The sequence below is a fragment of the Apodemus sylvaticus genome, chromosome 7 (genome assembly GCF_947179515.1).
Source record: "Apodemus sylvaticus chromosome 7, mApoSyl1.1, whole genome shotgun sequence".
NCBI lineage: Eukaryota > Metazoa > Chordata > Mammalia > Rodentia > Muridae > Apodemus > Apodemus sylvaticus.
In genome coordinates, this window is record NC_067478.1 from 80598125 (window position 1) to 80615835 (window position 17711).

Consider the following 17711-nt stretch of genomic DNA (forward strand, 5'->3'; position numbering starts at 1 on the left):
ACTTTGGCATTCAGACATTTTTATAGAACCTTTTGATTATTCTTTGGCAATTTCATACATTCTCACCATGCATCCCGATTCTACCCATCCCTGGCTATCCCTTAACTTCTTACACACACCCCTTCCATGTTCACGACCCCTCACACAGCTTTAGTCCTAGTGGTGCTGCATGCTGGCGTGTTGGTTAATCTTGTTAGCTTGGCCTTGTGCAGGTAACCGGAACCGCAGTGTGCTCAGGAGTGCAGCCACCCTACCGTATCTGGAAGACACTGTCCATGTTTTAAAAATTCATCTCTCCTCTCCAGACTCCATCTGAGATTATTTTTCTCTAGCCAGCAGCATTCCTTAGCCATGAGCTCGTTCCCTTACCCCACATTCCCTTTTCTGTCTTTCGTATGTTCAAACTGAAACCATTCCTCGGGACTCTTTTTTTTCCCCCACCCTGGGAAGAATCCTTGCAAGAACAAGACTACTGGATTGTTTGGAGATGACCTGTCTCTCGGAACTCGGGGCTTCTTCCAGGAGTTAAGCAGTCCCCATGTTGAGTGGGCCATCTCTCCATCTGCAGTTTTGCAGCTGCCCTTCACCACTGGGCAGAGGGCTGCATGCCGTGCAAGGCCCTCCCCTGCCACTCCCCTCTTCTCCTAAGCTCCCTTCTCCAGGAATTTCATCACTTCCTGGAATAGCCTGACCGTCTGCAGTCCATTTCACTGTTAGTATTTAGCAAACATCAGTCTCTAAGGGATGGGCCGAACTGGAGGAAGATTGGCAGCTCTAAGACTCCAAAAGCCAACTTCACAGGGTGACTCCCTGCTTCTGGAGGAGTGGCCGGAGAGCATCGGGCTGGTGCACGGAGCTGAGACACGATGGAATCTGGCTTCACCTCCAAGGACACTTATCTAAGTCATTTTAATCCTCGGGATTACTTGGAAAAATATTACAGCTTTGGGTCCAGACACTGTGCAGAAAATGAGATCCTCAGACATCTGTTGAAAAGTCTTTTTAAGATATTCTGCCTGGGTAAGTTTGTCTGTCTAAATGTGAGTCCCATTGTGTCTTGGGGGATGGCTGGACTTGTGTCACTATTCGACAGTCTCTTGGCATCACTTACACATTCAATGAGACTAGAAGTTAATGTTGGCTTAGCTATTTTACGGTTTACAAAGTTATTCTATGTCCATTGTCTTTTGTATGGTTGTGAAAATGGAGGCCAGGGGGCTGGAGTGCTGTCCTTGTCCCTACAGTGACTTTTCTAGGTAGCTTGAAGGAGTCATTTCACCTCACAGAACAGTTTAGAGACTCTAAGAGAGCTGGGTGTGGGGGTCACAGGACTCAAAAAAGGAAGATTGCAGCTCCAAGACTCCAAAAACCTCCTTCACAGGGCGACTCCCTGCTTCTGGAGGAGGAGCCAGGAGAGCATCGGGCTAGTGCACAGAGCTGAGACAGGATGGAATCTAGCTCACCATCTCCATGAGGACAGCCTGGACTACATAGTGATTTTTCAGGCTAGCCTGGGCTATAGAGTGAGACCTTATCCAAATAAATAAATAAATAAATAAATAAATAAATAAATAAACCCAAAACAACAACAACAAAAAAAAAACAACAAAAAAAGAATGAATGAATAAAAGGAAGGAAGGAAGGAAGTTTAATTCTACTCTTGACTGAATAGAATGTTTGTTTACTCATGAGGTAAAACCTCCTCAAATAGTAAGAACTGGGTGATTTGATCATTAACTAATCTCAGTGTTGTAAATTTTTAAATTTATGTACCTATGTAAGGGTATGTGTACATGTTCCATGCTGGTGCGTGCATGGGGCCAGAAGAAGGCATCAGGTGTCGGCTTCCATCACTCTTTTCACCTACTCCTGTGAGGCAGGGTCCCCTCCTAAACCTGGGGTTGTGTGTTTTCTAGACTGGAAACCAGTAAGCCCCAGAGAGCCTCTCCTCTCAGGGGTGGGATCATGGGTATTTGTGAGATACCTGAATTGATACACAGGTTCTGGGATCTGAATGCTGGCCCTCATTGCTGGACCATCTCGCCAGTCCTTAAATTCAGTTGTCACACAACAACAACAGCAGCAACAACAACATCAACAAAAATGGCACAATCTCAGTAAAGACAGTATAACTTCTACTCTGCCCTCATGATGCCCAATTCCCCACCCCTCTTCTGTACCAGGTGGTGTAAAGGGAGAACTCCTGATTGACATTGGCTCTGGCCCCACCATCTATCAGCTTCTCTCTGCCTGTGAGTCCTTCACGGAGATCGTTGTCTCTGACTACACAGACCAGAACCTCTGGGAGCTTCAGAAGTGGCTGAAGAAGGATCCGGGAGCCTTTGACTGGTCTCCAGTGGTCGCCTATGTGTGTGATCTTGAAGGCAACAGGTAGAGGGATGGGTATCTGTTCTTTAACTTTCTGAAGGGTCTTGGATGTTTCTAATAGCCAAAGCTACCATTAAAATCCAGATGAAAAATGCAAAAGAAACTCAAAGATAGAGACTAAAGGGAACTCCAGGTGTAGGATGAGGGCTCAGGAGAATATCTGGGCTGTCAAATGAGTACTATTCTGAGTACTATTTTATTACCAGTCATTTAACACAAAGGTGGTGGCTCTGTGTGTGCCTAATGCTCATACCACCACTGGAAATGGCAAAATGTTAACAGGTGTATTTTTTAGCCCATTCATTCATCCATCCACCCATGTATGCATCCACCCATCCGTCCACCCATCCACCCGTCCACCTGTCCATCTACCCATCCATCCATCCACCTGTCCATCCACCCATCCATCCATTCACCCATTCATCCACCCATCCATCCACTCACCCATTGACCCACCCACCCATTTATCTATCTACCCACCCACCTATTTGTCTGTCCATTTACCCATCCATCCATCCATCCACCCATCCATCCATCTATCCACCCATCCATGTATCCATCCACCCATTCATACATCATCCATATATCTTTATTCATCTGTACATACATACATATATACATACATACATTTATCTGTCTGTCCATCCATCCATTCATCCTACTACCCACCCATCCATTCATCTATCAATCAATTTATTCACCTGTCCACCCACCCACCAACTCACCCACCCATCTATCCACCCACCTGTTCATCCATTAATACACCCACTCACTATCTACATACTCACACATTTATCCATCCAAAAAACCTTGGTTTAACAACTGTGATGCATCACACAATGCTAGCTCTTAGGCCAGAGCAGAGAATGAGATAGGAGAAACCCTTCTGCCCTTTAGCTCCTATCAGAAATCAGACAAATATCTGATCATTTAGGGCCTTTGAGGCCACATTAAAGATTATGGCATTTAGTAACAAGTTGAAAGGCAGTTTTCATATGTCAATTTAACTTAGAAACTTCTTATACACCTAGCATAAGTGAAGATACATTCTCAAAAATGAAGGCGAGTCTTACTACTCTTTTTTTTTTTTTTAATATGAAGTACATGATTCCCCAGGACAGAATTAGTATAACTTGCTATGAGCATTTGGACACTACCACAATGTATTAAGCAAATAAGGAATTGACTGGGATTGATAAGAATTTCAGAGAAAATGTATTAAACAGAAATTCTCTGCCACTATGAGACGGCATATCTTTCTGAAGTCCAGAGCATGTGTCCTGAGAGCCCTGGGAGCTGCCTTCCCACTTTGCCTAGACATCACAGCCTACATCTCATTCAAAGACGAGCCCTTCAGTCTAGCAAGATACTAAAAGAATTGCTTATCTTCCAATAGAATCATCAGCTCAGAACAATTGCCTCTTAAGACGCACTCCCGTCTCATCACTGGGCCTGGATGAGGAACTGTACTTTTGGCAGGAAGTGCCTGCATCCCTTCCTTATCCTGGCACCAGATCCAACAGCTTCAACTATTTTGAGAGCGATAGTGATCCCATTCAGCTTATGTCTCTCTCGCATCTTCGAGTACCTCCATCAACCTACAGTCCATTTCCCCCGAGAGTATTTCTTCTTTATCTGGAGATATTTCTTGTGCCGATGGCTTCCAAGGACAATACGAGCTAGCTGCTTTCTTCTACTGCTTTGGGAGTGCAATTCAGACATTTAAAAATTATTCATTTCACAATTATTTGAAAGTTTTAAACATTCAGTTACCAAACCCTCACTGTAAACCATGTGATATTAATATCGTTAATCTGTTGTGGGCAAGGAAAATGAATTCTTTTCTTAAGAAATTATATAAATAGGAGTTGGATTGGTATTGGAACTTTAAGAGGGCTTGCTGCTGTTGCAAGGGGGCTGAATTTAGTTCCAAGCACCCACATTTGGGTAGCTCACAGTGCCTGTAACTCCAGTTTTAGAGGATTCCTCTTCTGGATTCTAAGGATACCCACAGACACACACAAATAAAGAAAAAAAGAAAAGAAAATTTAGAAAAGATATCTTGGAAATAATGTGAGCTAGCCTTAAGCACCTTGGAACACATTGCTTAGCCTTGGGATCGCCAGATTAGCAGCTTCAGTGTATCTTGTAGCAGCATGTTTGAAATACAAATTCTGGGCTGGAGAGATGGCTCAGTGCGTAAGAACACTGGCTGCTCTTCCAGAGGACCCAATTTCAATTCCTACATCCACATGGTGTTAATTCCTGTCTGTTATTATTCCGGTTCCAGAGGACCTGACACCTTCTTCTGGCCTCCAACAGTACTAGGTACACATGTTGGTGCTCAAACAGACACTCAAGCAAGACACCTATACATGGTTTTTTAATTTGTTTTGTTTTGTTTTGAGAAGGAGAAATGCAGACTTTTAGGCCTCATTGACTGTACACAGAGCTTGGGTTCCTACTTCCATGAGATCTGCTGAGGTGGCCATGCACATAGGTGGAGAGAGCTACCTCTAGAGTCAAGATTCTTGCAGACCCACCAGGATACCCAGGGGAGGGGAAGTGAGTTATAGGTATGTGTATGAACTCTTCCCTCCACCTTCCACACAGCCGTGTGTGTGTGTGTGTGTGTGTGTGTGTGTGTGTGTGTGTGTGTGTGTGTGTAGGACAGAGACTTCCATGTGCCTCTTTAGAAAGCGCCAGGCCCTACTGATCCTATAAGGAAAGAGCTGAAACACTGAAGAAGTAGCTGATCTTGAAGCCAGAGCTCTCCCCACAGAGGTTGGTAAGTGTTAGGCATGGTGGCGTACTTTGGCTATCCCAGCACTCAAGGCAGACAGCAGGATCATGAAGTTCAAGGCCAGCCTGGAGCCACAGAATGAAGTTGAACCTAGTCAGGGATGCAAAGCATGGGTTTATTTCATTACTTTGTTACCCCGGCTGTCTGATGCTTTTATTTATAAATTCGTTACAATCATATTTTTATATTTAAAAAAAGCAAAACCGAAAAACAGACAAAAGGTAAGGCTGTCACAAAACAAAATAAAATGGATACCAATACCGTACTTACAACGGGAGTTGGTATATTGTCCAAAGTTATACACAACTGTGACAAATTTGTTCTTCACTCCACTGTTCTGTGTTTGTTGCAAGTGTCACTGAATTTTCAAACCCACGGAAAGCTTACTGATACTCCTCTTCCTCTTCCCCAGGATCTCGATGGTCATGTGACAATCCACTGCCTGCTTCTTTTATGGAGATGCCTCTTTTCCTCAGATAGGCACTCTCCCATCTCTCAAGTCCGTTATCTCTCTGCAAATACTGATTGGATTGGTTGAGAAGCCCTCAATTAGCCATTTCCATCCAATTATAAACATCTCTGTTTATAAGTCTCAAAGGAGCTGAAAGTCAGTGTACCCAGTGTAAAGTGATGACCCACCGGGATCTCCTCCATAGCCAGTATTCCCGGCTCATTGAATGACATCATCAGGCAGTTAGAAGACCTCAAAGCCCAGAGGTCAATTTTGCCATCACTCCCTCTGTTACAGACCACGTCTAACTCAGTTCTAGCTTCTGTCCATGTTTCTCCGGTGTGTTCCCTTTCTCAGTGTTGTTCTTGAACTCTTTACCTACCTCTTTGCCACAGCTACCATTCCTGAGGAAGCGCTCTCTCATCACCACCGTTGTCCTTTCACTAACTTCTCTGCAATTTCAAGACGTCCTTCCGATCAGTGCCCTCCTCCCTTTCATGAAGCAAGGTCCTTCTTGGTAACCTCCAACTTGTGCTCTTCTTTCTGCTTCCGGGGTATTGATTATTGGCATGTGCCACCACATCCAGTCATGGCATGCCTTTGAGTAAGACCCTTTAGATATCCTAGAAGAGAAAGCAAACAGCTCAGTTTTGGAGACTTGTCTTACTGCGTAGCCCTGATAACCTAGAACTTGCTACTTGTAGACCAGGCTGGCCTCAAACTCACAGAGATCTGCCTGCCTCTGCTTCCCGATCCTGCTGAGATTAATAGTGTGCACCACCACACCTGGCCCAGAAAGTAAAATTTTAAGCATAATTGACAAAGTGTTCTGTTGTCTGGCACCCAGCATTTCCTTGGCCTGCCAGTCCAGGCCCACCCGCACACCCTGCTCCCTCAGTCTTGCACTGGGTGGCCTTCGTGCATGCTGTCTTCTCAGGCTGAAGCATCTTTTTTCCTTTGCTCCTCTCTGCCTCAGACAATGATGGCATATGTCCTCTCCACATCTCTGCTTACGTGACTCCTTTTCCTTCCACTGTAGAATAGATCAAGCCAGGACCCCCACATCCCATGTTCTGTTCCTCCTTGAATTTATCTGTTTCACTTATATTTTGATGAGTAATCCTTAGACTGACTATTTTCTCTCTCCCTCTGTAACCTCCAGGAAGAGAGGAGCTGGGTTTTTTGTTTTGTTTTTTTGGGTTTTTTTTTGTTGTTGTTTTTTTGCTCATCCCTGAGTCCTTTGAGTCCCCCAGTATCCACCCAGCACATAATGGAGGTTTAAATGTAAGTGTAAAATAACCGAATGGATGTATTCTGTCTTTAAGACTCCACTATGTACCTACATTTTCCACCTGATTTACGGGTGGGCTGGGAAGTATTGTGGGCAATCCTTCCTGCCTCTTGTCAGGTTGGTTTGACTTCTTTTTGTTATTTAGAGACAGAGTCTTGTGTATCACAGCTGGCCACAAGCTCCTTATGAACTTGAGAGTGACCTTGAACTCCTGATCCTCCTGCCATCAACTCCCAAAGGCTGGGATTTAGGGCATATGCCACCACACCAGGCTTCTTTAGCCTTTATTTCCTTGAGATGTTTTGATGGCTTTGCCACCGGAGGGTTTGCTGGAGTCTCTAGAAGTGGGACTTAGGGCAGGGGATCATAATGGAAAAGTCCCCTATGGGCATTCCTCACTTAACAACACCTGCCTTGCCTCTCAGGGCAGGCAGAATCTCAAGATAACTACTGGGTATGGGAAGTCTCCTCACAAAGGGCTCTTTCCAGGAGTCCTTACCTATTCTTTCCTTCCCTTCCATGTCCCTTAGCCTTGTGTACATAGCATATTTACAGAGGAAATGGCAGTTTCTATTTGAAGGGATCGATCTTAACATGGAGAGCAATGGCCACGCTGCAGTTAGCTTTCTGTAAACCGAGCGCCATGCTGTTCTGGCCTGTGTTTATCACCTTTTCCTTGAGCTAACTGTGAGTCTGAGTGGTAATTGCCCAGGTCTCCAGGCGAGTCCATTTCCCTGTGGGAGTTATCCGCAATCCTCAAGGAGCCCTGAGGGGTAATCTTTACACAGCTGCCTTGGCAACTGAGTTCACCAGCGTTTGCTGTGAGGCCAAGGGCAAGCAGGTAGCTAGGCAGTAGGCGTGCCTCACCAACTCCCCTCCTCAGATTGGCACATTTCCTGTGAGCTTTCAGGCTTTCACAGCGGGTTTCACTGTGTGGGAACAATTTTTGTCATCATCTGACTGGCAAGTGCTAGTTCTGTGGTAATTTGCGTCTTTAAAATAGCTTAATACACAATAGAGGACAAAGTTCTACTCTGCTTCTGACGTACTCGCTTAAATACACATTCTCACGATGTCCCTGACCTACAGTAACATTTTAAAACAGAAAAAAACAAAAACAAAAACTAAAAAAACCTTCCCACAACAAACAAAAAACAACGAAAATCAAAACCAAATAAAACCCCCCAAACTGCCATGCTGTATTTCCGTAGCCTCTTCTGTGTATTTGCTATGTGTATGTGCAGACAGGTAATTTCACTTTTCCTGATCTACTTCTTTACCTATTTAAATCTGTTTCTCCTAAATGTCTATTGTTTAATTATCAGCTTTTCTTCTCCGTATGTTCTGACACATTTTCTGTGTGGAGCAGTACCAGGTGACAGCCTTGGAACAAGCCTCCCTACCTTTAGGATCACGGTTGCTCTACCCTGCCCAGTGCTGCAAAGAGTTCCCAGAGCAGGGGATTTCAGCAGAGGAGACTTTTAAATGAGGAAAATCCAAGACAAATTAGGACAAAGTGGTTGCCATAGGACTCTCTTCATTCCTGATAAGGAGCAGGTAGACCCAACCAAGGGTAATTTTAAAACAGATTTCTGTTATTTTAAATTATACATATTTGTCTGTGTGGGGGGTATGTGCCTGTGGGTGAAGTGACACCCATGAAGTTCAGAAACGTCAGATTCTCCTGAGCTGGATTGCATGAGGTTGTGAGTTGTTCGATGTGGCCACTGGGACCTGAATTCAGTTTACAAACTAATGACATCACTGCTCCATGGTTTAGCTAAGGAGAAGGTTTTTATTGTAGATATGAGAGAGAAACAGCCAGAGGCATCTAGAAGAACCCAAGGCAGAGAGAGAAAGAAGTACACTGAATACGGCCAGCACACTGGACATGGCAAGGGCTCTCTGCAAGATAGGGGAAAATAGCAGGGGATAGAGAATAGAGAAAACATAGTAAGAGAAGCAGGGGCAGAACACACACACATACACAGACACACACATAGACACAGACAGAGGCAGTCAGACAGACAGAGACAGACAAATACAGAGAGCCAGACAGACAGGCACACAAATAGACATGCACACACACACAAACATACATAGAAAGACAGAGACAGATAGACACACAAATAGACACATACACACATAGACACACACATAGACACAGACAGACAGAGCCAGTCAGACAGACACTGACAGACAGACACACACACACAAATAAACATGCACGCAGACATACATACATAGACAGATGGACACACACACATAGACAGACAGACAGAGACAGACAGACAGATACACACACAAATAGACATGCACACACAGACACACATAGACAGACAGACACACAAATTGACATACACACACACATAGACACACACAGAGACAGACAGACAGACATACACACAGAGAGAGGCAGAGAGAAAACATAGTGAGAATAGCAGGGTTATAAGGAGATTGAGTAGCTGGGGAACAGAAGCCAAGCCTGTGAGCTGTGGGGGAGTGTGGGGGGAGGGGAGGCGGTGAGATGGGCTAGGAGACCAGCAAGGACTTTGAAAAGTGTAACAGGTACTGGAATACTGAGGGAGAATGGAGGCCAACTTTGATATGCTGACAGGCACCCTAGGTCCCATCTGCCAGAGGTAGGGGAAATGACTCCTTTTGGTAGATGAGAATCGGTTTCACAAGTTCCTAAGGAATGCTGACTTCTGCCTTTTGGAGTCCCAGGAACTGGAGTTTCCTCTGGACCTGACACACAGATCTTTTGCAAGAGCAGGATGGACTCTCAACCATTGAGCCTCCATTTTTTATTCCCTATGTAGATACCAGTGTTTGTCGGAGAAATTCTTGCTAAGCTTGCCTCTCTGTACATGTCTCTCTTCTCCCCTCCACTTCTCTCTTTTCCTCCTCCCCTTTCTTCTCTACCATCTCCCTACATACATAGCCCAGGCTGGCCTCGACTCACCCATTACCCACATTGGTCTTGAACCTGCAGTCCTTTTGCTTCCCTTCAGCCTCGTGAGAGCTAGGACTGAAGGCGTAGGTCACGGGTCCTGGTTGCCCCTGTAGAGGAGGTGGCTAGAACCATACCATGGTACCTTTAAAGTGGGACCCAGTGGTTTCCAGTGTATCCACAACGTTGTGCAATCTCACCTCAAGTAATTTTAGAATACTTTTGTAATTCCCCAAAAAACCCTGTACCCATTGGCATTTGCTGTAAATTTCTCACCCCTCGTCCCCTGCCAAATCCCTTAGCTTCTGGAAACCTCTGCCCTACTTTCAATCTCTGGAGCCTTCCTGGGCATTGTGTGTAAGTGAGCCTGTGTAGCACATAGCCTTTGGTTTCAGGCTACTATTACTTCATATAATGTCTCCTGGGTCCACCCATGTTGTAGTATATGTATCAAAATCCACTCTTGGCCATTAGTATTCTCACTAGAGTCAGTTTCAGGTTTTTGTTTTTGTTTTTGTTATTTTTCAAGACAGGGTTTCTCTGTGTAGCCCTGGCTGTCCTGGAACTCACTCTGTAGACCAGGCTGGCTTCGATCTCAGAAACCCTCCTACCTCTGCCTCCCAAGTACTAGGATTAAAGGTGTGCGCCACCACGCCCAGCAGCTATTAGTGTTCTCAAGTGTGCCCCTCCCACCGCTGAGTCACTGTTATATAGGCTGATGGGTATTTGGAGTGTCTTGGCTCATTTAAGGACATTCATCTGAAGGGTTTGTTCCCAGGTTTCAGCACCAATGAAGAGGGCATAAAAAGAGAGAGAGGGGTTTAGGGAATGTGGCACGGCGGTGTGGGGGAAGGGGGTGCCCAGGCGGGCCCATGCCCAGGCACCTCTTTCCCCTGAGGGACCACACGCAGCACACAGACATGGTATAGAATAGAATTTATTCAGGGCAGAGGATGGGAGTTAGAGAGGCAGAGAGAGAGAGAGAGAGAGTAGAGAGTAGAGAAGTGGAGGCCGACCATGTGGAGAGGGGGGGGGAGGGGAGGAGAGCCCAAGGAGCAGAGAGGCTAGAGCAATGAGAGAGAGAGAGAGAGAGAGAGAGAAAGAGAGAGAGAGAGAGAGAGAGAGAGAGAGAGAGAGAGAGAGAGAGAGGAGGGGCAAGTAGCCCCTTTTATAGTGGGCCAGGTCTATGGGGCGGGGCATACCTGGCTGTTGCCAGGTAAGTGTGGGGTGGAGCTTAGATAGAAGACCAACAACATCTATAAGTTTTTGTGTGGATATATGTTTCTCTGAGGTATACGACTATGAATGGAATTCGGGGCCATGCAGAAACTTTATGTTTTAACTTTTCCCAGAAATGTCTAGACTGTTTTCCAAAGGAGCTAGACTATTTTAGGTTCTCACCAGCGGCGTATGCAGGTTCCTCGCCAACACTTGTTATCTGTGTTTTTCCTGCTAGCTCTTCCAGAAGATGTGAAGTATGACCTTTCGGTTTGGGCCTGTTTCTCCGGCGGCTCCTGATACTACCTTTTCCTATGCTCATAATCAAACTGCTTATGTGAAAGGTTATGGCAAACTCAAGACTGGCAACTAACTGAATGCTCCAGGCTTAAAATTTTTAATCAAACACTCAGACTAGATGGCCACAGACAGCTTCCCCACCCCAAGTCATTCTGCCCAGAAGCAGATTAAATCTTCCTCAAAGCATTGGCTTTTTCTCAGGAGCAGAAGTTGTCGCAACTTAAACTCTTCTTTCTTGGCTGAGCTTGGAGCACACAGCACCCTCTTCTGTCACCACCAAGCTTCGCCCTCACGCGACCATCTCGTCTCCGGGGTCTGTATCAGACAACCGGCTCTGGTCTCGTATCAGACAACCCGCTCTGGGCTCCAGTTTATAGCTGCGCATGCGCCAGGTGCTTTGCCAAGCAGTTTCCTCTAAGGGTTCTGCAGCAGTAAGCCGGGCTCCTAGTGGAGCTCAGAGCTTGTCCATCACACACTCATTCCTTCCTCCCTTCCTCTCTGACTTTCTGCTAGTTTCCTTTTTCAGGTTCCCCTCTCCAGTTTCTCTAGTGGGCTCTATGTTTATTTACTTGGTCCCTTGGTCCCTTGTTTTCTCCCTAACAGACACAAAACGAATCCTGCGTGTCAGTCGGCTTTTCCTCACCAAAGCTAATACCTGAGATGGTTGATTTGCAAGGAGAAAGACTTAGTTTATCTCACAGTTTCATGTTGCTTATAGTTCTTGGGTGGAGCATCATGGTAGGAATGCCTGATGGAGAAAAGTCACTCTGAGAGAGAGAGAGAGAGAGAGAGAGAGAGAGAGAAGACACCCAAACTCTGTAATCTCCTTTGAGAGCATGCGCATAGAAACATCTCACTAGGCTCCACCTTCTAATGGCTCCACCACCTTTCAATAGAACCGAGCTGGGGACCAAGCCTTTAACACAACAGCCTTTGAGGGACACTGCAGATGTAAACTATAGGGCCATACACAACCTCACCTCCTGCTTTCTCTTCTCCACCGATCAATTGAAATTCTATTAATCTGGCAAAAAGAGACAGGTGTCTTGAAGAGGCTACCAGGAGAATGATCTGTTAGGAAATAGATGGCTATCTGCAGTCAGGAGAAAGAAACTGATTCTAGACCCTGCATGTGTCCTGGACTACTCACGGCCGGATCCTATCTGCCCTTGAGGGTTGGAGATGAGGTGGCTCAGAGTCAGTGACACAGACTCTGGGAGCAGGTGACAAAAGCCTTAGCAAGCTCATCTGAACGCTGCTGCAAGTTCCTGTAATACCTTCTGGGGGGGGGGGCAGTGGGTGTTTACTGGTTCCAAGACAGCATCTCTTATAAACAGCAATTCCCGATTGGCTGGCATTGTCTGCGTCAGCAATCCTGGGTCTCTCAGGCAGTCCTCAATTAGGTCCCCCTGCAGGAGATGTCCTTCATTCCCCACCCCTGACCCCCGAGTTTATGTCGAGGCTGCCGCATGTACCTGTTCCTCCTACAGCATGGTGATAAGATGATCAGTAGGGTCTTTCTTTGTTGGTTTTTTGAGCCAGTCTCATATAGGCTTTTATAGCCCAGACTGCCCTTGTACTCATTACGTAGACAGCTTCCGACCTTCCTGCCTCTGCCTCTGTCTCATGAGTGTGTGCTAGAATAGCAGACAGATGGTACCACACCCAATTTATATGATGCTGGGGATGGAACCCAGGACGTAGTATGTGTCAGGCAGGCACTCTTGTCAACTGAGCCAAATTCCCAGGCCCCATGATCAGCAGCTTCTAAACCTGTCTCTGCTAGATCCCATCCCATCATTAATAGATAACTATTGTAACAACCGTCAGCGCTTATGCCCCATTATTAATTACTGTGTGAGTGTCAAGAGCTATCTACCACCTTGCAGTTTGACAGAGGTCAAGAATGGTACTAATAATTTTAAAAATATAAAAATAAGAGATTATGTCATGGAGAACAGTTCATTTTAGAAGCAGAGAGGACTGTCGTGATTATTCATGCCATTATTTGCTTTATAAAGAGGTTTGACCCAGCTTTGGATCATACAGCAATTTGAAGACACCAGATTAGGATGAACTTAAAGTCCACAGTGTGGACTACACTGACATGCTCAGACCTGACCGAAGAGATCTGGGGTTCTCGTCTCTGGAGCAGCAAGTGACTTTGGTTTGAATCTGTTTTTCAGAACCAAGGGACCTGAGAAGGAGGAGAAGTTGAGGCGGGCAATCAAGCAGGTGCTGAAGTGTGATGTGACCCAGAGCCAGCCTCTGGGCGGGGTCTCTCTGCCTCCCGCTGACTGCCTGCTCAGCACGCTGTGCCTGGATGCTGCCTGCCCTGACCTCCCGGCCTATCGTACTGCCCTCAGGAACCTGAGCAGCCTGCTCAAGCCAGGGGGCTTCCTGGTGATGGTGGACGCCCTGAAGAGCAGCTACTACATGATTGGGGAGCAGAAGTTCTCCAGCCTTCCCCTGGGATGGGAGGCTGTTCGAGATGCTGTGGAAGAGGCCGGTTACACCATTGAGCAGTTTGAGGTGATTTCTCAAAATTACTCTTCTACCACATCCAATAATGAAGGACTCTTCTCTCTAGTGGGACGAAAGCCAGGCAGATCTGAATGACATCCTGTGATCCCAATTAAAGGCTTGCTGGTTCGTTTCAGGCTGTGTCTCCGAATGCAGCGCTCACTGCGTGGTATAGAAGCTGAATGGCGGGCATGGGGCGTGGCTCAGGGTTGGGTGGGTGGTCAGAGATGAGCTCATGGACCATTCCTCTGTGTTCCATACACATATAAGCATATTTAGGCTGTGGAACCCTCAGGGGAGTAACTGAGAAATCTTGTCTCCTCTACCTGTACTCACAAAAGAAGGCATCGCCACCACAAACCAGCAGTTACTGCTACACCTGTGAATCACACATGAATCAAGCTCACACCTGCCTGCAGAGACGTGCGTTATTCACGATTAATTACCCTCCCAGGGAGCTGCTGCCTCCTTCCCCTGTATACTTCCTGGAGAGACTGGCCCAGCCCAGCCTTTGATGCTGATGAGTCCAGCCAGGATCCAATGGACCCCCTACCCCAACACCAGTACCAGTCTAACTTCAGGAATCAGAAGACAGCTGATTGGTATTTCTTCCTATTCATCCCAGTGGTCTGTTGTTTGTTTGTCCGTTTGTTTCTAAACTCGCATCTCATTTTCAAATTCTGTCACTCCGTGGATGTCTCTCCTTAGGAAGCTATCTACCCAGCCTGTGCCTCAGTTACCTCACTCACAAAATGAGACTGAAATAGAACTGCTGGCTAAGATGATGGGCATGAATTAGAACGAATCCAGAGGGATGCTTAATACTCACCAGGCATCCGGTAAACGGTGATGGTTAGATCACCATTATTATCAGAACCATCATAATCCCATCTTTGCGATCAGTTGCCAAAGCAGCTGAGAAGAGACGTTTCATCTCCGTGTAAGAGAGGAGCCCTTCACTGGGCTCTCCACTGGTGTGCTTGTCAAGAGCAGCCAGGAGAAAACACACCACGTGCCACCAGGTCCTTCCTGACTCAGGAGCAATTCGGCTGAATCAGGACATGTATATAGCATCTTCCATGGTTATTCCTGGGCCAGGTTCTGGGCATGTAAATAAAGCCCCAGGGTCAGCTGGCCCCAGAGCCCCATCTTTGCAGACATAGTGACATGACAGGTACTCCCAGATGCTGCCAAAGACAGTGCTCTCTGCTGTCCCCACCCAGAGTCCACCTGCTCAGCATCTCTGCACTGGATGACTAGCCTAGCACTTCTGGAGAGGGCCACGTGGAGAAAGCTACTCCCCTGCCTATGTGTCAGAGCCATGCTGGCTTCCTGCCCAAGCGGCAGAGAATATTTTCTGTCTAGACCATGGTTGGCCAAGAGCAAATACTTTCTGGTGTTGTCGATCATACAGTCTTTTCTTATTTGATTGTTCATTTGAGAGAGGGTCTCACTGTCCTTGAATTCACAGAGATCCGTCTGCCTCTGCCTCCCAAGTGCTGGCTTTAAAGCCTTGATCAAGGCTACTCAACCCACAGTAGGAGCAGAGTCAGATACAGATGACATGAAAATGTCGCCGGGCGGTGGTGGCACATGCCTGTAATCCCAGCACTCTGGGAGGCAGAGGCAGGCAGATTTCTGATTTCGAGACCAGCCTGGTCTACAAAGTGAGCCAGGACAGCCAGGGCTATACAAAGAAGCCCTATCTCGAGAAAACCAAATCCAACCCCCACCCCACCCCAAAAAATGAAAATGGAACTTCACTCACTGAAAGAACTGGATAGGGAGATTTGGACCAAGACTTGTGGTTTGTAGACTTTGATCTGGGCCCAGAAGCAGTCTAATCTGCAGTTCAAGTTTAATGAAGTTTCTTATGAACACTCTGGTTAGCTTGTGATACTTGGTCATAACTGTCAGGGGGCTCAAACCCCACACCAGGGTCAGGCCAGGGGACAGATAGGATATGGTTTCTCTTACACTCTGTCCTGCCCTTTCTTTCTCTTATTGCTGTTTCTCTCCATCTAAACTGCTCCGCTTGAAGGCATCCCATAAATATAAACAGAAAACAGGGAGACGAGCAGGGCAGGGGAGCACCAGTGAAGTGTCCACTACGTCAATATTTTCACGCTGCAAGTTACCATCCACCGGAGTATCATAAAATCAATCGACAGTCACAATGCACATTATAAAAATGACAGAGAACAAACCACCTCCCCCAAACTCCCCCCTAACAGCGGTGCAGCATGCGACAATATTTTATGAGGTTTTGTTTTACAAATCTACATATCTCTCTGCCCACACACTGACCTGCACTTAGACACAGCTAAGTGAGCCCTGTAGGCATCGACCACCCAGAGTTAGCTTCCTGGCTGTGTAGCCATCTGAAAGATGCTTATTACATTCCTGTTACTGATGCTTTCGTTTCATTTCTGTTGCTGCGAGAAATTATTCTGACAAATAGCAGGTTATGGGAGAAAGGAACTTACAGTTCCAGGGTGCAGCCTACCATTGTGGGGAAGTCAAGGCAGAAACTTCCAACAGCTAATAATGCCACACCCACAGTCAGGAGCAGAGAGAAACCAAGGTACACATCATCCATTACTTGCTTGTTGATCAGTCCTTCAGCTCAATCCCGCCACTCTGTGATCGATTAGGACTCCCTGCACACCCTGGGCTGGGTCTGCCCGCATCAGTTGACTTAAGACAATCTCACCACAGACAAGTACACAGGCCAAGCCAACACAGGTGACTCTTCACTGAGACTCTCATTCCAGGTGATTCTGGGTTGTGTCAAGTTGCCAATTAAAGCCAATCATTACAATTTAATGATTTGCTACTGGGTTATGATGTAGCATTCATTTATTACTGACTGTGATCCAACAAGATTGAAAAGCCACTTTCCTATACTCTGGGCTTCTGAGACTGGATTATGAGGACTTTCTTCTTTCATTCTTTCCTCCTAAAGAATGACTAGTGGCTTGGAGAAACTGACACGTAAACAAATATAACACCAGGAATGAGAGAAGGGCTCATATGGAGAGATAATAGTATTGGGTGTTTGAGGGGAAAGTGCCAAAAAACAAAACAAAACCCATAGCGTTTGTTCTGCATCTTGCAGGCCGAATAAGGGCGTGTTTGACAACGAGGGTGGGAGGAGGAGCCTGGGTACAGTGTGTACCGGAGCATGAAATGGCTTCTGCCAGTAGCAGCCGGACCCTTTACTGGCTCGTTCTTTCAGTAAAACCCAGACCTAAGCAAACATTTGGCTTCTGTTTTTGTTCAGTTTTGCCTTTTTCCGAAATCAAATAGACCAACCAAGTCATGAGCAAACACAGACTCAGGGGTCACTCTCATCCCAAGTTGTAAATGTCTTTGACCTCTGACCCTGCTCGGCTTTTTCTAGCGGGCTTTCTGAGGGAAGTGTTGAAGAGTTTCACCCTGAGCAGACTTAAGAGACTGTAGGGCTATGCATAATGCCCTGGGGAAGAACAGGGAGAAAGCAAGCTATTAAAGAGGTGGTTAGTCCATTTAGTGTTATGCAGCCCAGCCTCGGTAATTCCTATCATCTGGCTGTCAAGAGTAATCAGAGGACATGTTCATGATATGGCTTACCAGGCTCTGCTTAAAGACTGTGACTGCCTCTCTAATTTTAACCTCCGGCGAACTTAGAGATTCGAGGTAACCAGTAAATCATGTGGAGGGGAGAATGTTGGAGATTGAGGACCAAAAATATGATCATCATTCAAGTACCACACCACTCTGATCAGGTTAGAGACCCTTCTCG

General features: G+C 46.3%; 1 protein-coding gene across 1 annotated transcript; it reads left to right on the forward strand.

Annotated features, from left to right (window-relative positions):
• Positions 1-696: 696 nt before the first annotated feature.
• On the forward strand, positions 697-14063 carry Nnmt (nicotinamide N-methyltransferase). The gene is made up of 3 exons (XM_052189493.1): positions 697-1020; positions 2184-2391; positions 13591-14063. The coding sequence occupies exons 1-3, from the start codon at positions 867-869 to the stop codon at positions 14021-14023; spliced, it is 795 nt and encodes a 264-aa protein (XP_052045453.1). The 5' UTR covers positions 697-866; the 3' UTR covers positions 14024-14063.
• Positions 14064-17711: the final 3648 nt, after the last annotated feature.

Coding starts and splice junctions, on each gene's coding strand:
- Nnmt (XM_052189493.1), top strand. CDS start 867: ATGGAATCTGGCTTCACCTCCAAGGACACTTATCTAAGTCATTTTAAT. Junction 1,021..2,183: donor TTTTAAGATATTCTGCCTGG/GTAAGTTTGTCT, acceptor CTTCTGTACCAG/GTGGTGTAAAGGGAGAACTC. Junction 2,392..13,590: donor TGTGATCTTGAAGGCAACAG/GTAGAGGGATGG, acceptor TCTGTTTTTCAG/AACCAAGGGACCTGAGAAGG.